This window comes from Antrostomus carolinensis, unplaced genomic scaffold, assembly GCF_000700745.2.
Source record: "Antrostomus carolinensis isolate BGI_N321 unplaced genomic scaffold, ASM70074v2 scaffold51447, whole genome shotgun sequence".
NCBI lineage: Eukaryota > Metazoa > Chordata > Aves > Caprimulgiformes > Caprimulgidae > Antrostomus > Antrostomus carolinensis.
In genome coordinates this window covers 69,682-71,513 of record NW_010329060.1, presented here as the reverse complement: position 1 = coordinate 71,513, position 1,832 = coordinate 69,682, and the positions used below count along the sequence as shown (strand labels likewise).

The following is a 1,832-nucleotide window of genomic DNA, read 5'->3' as shown; positions in this document are numbered from 1 at the left end:
GAATGAAGTGTGGGCGGGACTTCTCATTCTTTCTTTAGTATCTTTGTGCTTTTAAAGGTGAGCGTGATTAAAGAACTTGATCCAATATATGCGTTTTTAATCTACTTGAATTCCTGAACATTGCTCTGCTTCGCTAGCAGTTTTCTCAACCAATGTAGAGTCATAAAAGTGTTTGCTTTTAGAAGTAACCAAGCAGGAACCTGATTCAAGCAGATACTTGATGTTGTAGCCCGTTTGATACTTTCTTTTCCACATGTTGAAAATAGAAGCCTAGGTTTTTTTTCATTAACCTGTTCCTAAGGTATTATGCAAGAGGAGATGCTGAAAATGCAATGCGATACATCAATGGAACCAGACTTGATGATAGGATCATAAGGACAGACTGGGATGCAGGATTTAAGGAGGGTAGACAGTATGGTCGTGGAAGATCAGGGGGCCAGGTAGGTTGTTGTACACTCTAGTTTTTAAGGGAATGGTCGCTTTGCCAAATTATTGCTTTTTGAGTGAACACACTTGAACAACTCCGGAAGTAGCGTTTTAAGAGTCATTGGTTATTGTTGAAGATAGCATTGTACCTTATTCTGTAAGACATCTTATCAATGATGATGTTATCTGCTAAGAATAAGTAACTTTTTCATATATTTCACTGAAAGTACTTTCAGAAACTTAGCTTTTTTTCAGAAAGTTAGCACAGGGCTAGCCATCCTCTCTTTGGCTGTCTTGACTATAGAGTCCCCCTGGACATTGTTAAAAAGGAGGTTAGTTTGTCCTGTGTTCCAGGCTTCTGCATGATGCCCTTTACCTTCTGTTTTGTCAGTCAGCTCCTTGTGTCCACTTACAAGTTGTGAACTCAGTTTGACTATGATGGCGTAATAGGTTTTGAGAAAATGTTTGTCTTCACTTGGCTTCCCTTTTTTCCTCCTTCATAAGGTCCGAGATGAATATCGACAAGACTATGATGCCGGAAGAGGTGGCTATGGCAAAACTGTTCAATGCCAGTGAATAGTGAGTGACTCATCAGCCTCCCAGGATAACTAAATCTACATTGTAAATGTCACCTGGCACAAAGTAGGTTTGTTGCACACAAATTAATGTAGCTAGAAATTGACAGAAGCTACTGTCTGTGTTCCTGTGATCACATAGTATGTTCAATCTCTCTTCCGTTTTAATACCAGGATCCAAAGCATTGCAGAGTACATTAATACAGAGAACCTGGGAGCAAGGTTTTAAGCAATAGTATGGGTGAGACTTTGGTCTCTAACTGGGTGAACAAAAGTTTAATGGTATGGTGCTTTTTTTCACTGGCAAAACTTGATTATACTATTGCTGGGTTTTGTTTACACTGGTATCACAGGGTGGAGAGCGGCAATAAAGAAGGCTTGATGTATATTTCAGAGATGAAAGGAAAAGGTAAAGACCCTGGAAAGGAAGTGGAATTTCCAGGGAAGTTTTCTGGAAGACATAATGTTGCAGGTTTTCTGGGGTTACCAGATTAGCACCGTTTTACGCTCATGCTGTTCCTGGGACATCTACGTGAACAACCACGATCAGCCAAGTCAGACTGATGAGCCCAGGAGCCGTAGAGACCCTTGCAGTCTTCTACAGAGTACAATGTGATTATGTGACATTGAATGATTGGAGCCATTTTGCCTGTGTGATACAAAGAACAGCAAGTATAAGAATTATAGTAGCAGTTGTTTTCACAGCTGATTTAGTAATATTTTGCTCCTGCCTGGTAGCTCTCTGCAGCCTTAATATTTGAGGAACAGTATCTTTCCTGTGCTGGCAAGGGTGGCATGAAGGCAGGTTGTACAGTTACCCCCCCAAAATGG

At 40.7% G+C, this 1,832-nt stretch overlaps 1 protein-coding gene across 1 annotated transcript; it reads left to right on the top strand.

Annotated features, from left to right (window-relative positions):
• Positions 1–301: 301 nt before the first annotated feature.
• LOC104528417 (nuclear cap-binding protein subunit 2) lies at positions 302–1,177 on the top strand (the record flags this gene model as incomplete). Its single annotated transcript, XM_010172415.1, has 2 exons — positions 302–440; positions 931–1,177. Coding segments are annotated over 2 exons (211 nt in total), but the record flags the coding sequence as incomplete, so codon positions are not given.
• Between the last annotated feature and the right edge of the window lie 655 nt (positions 1,178–1,832).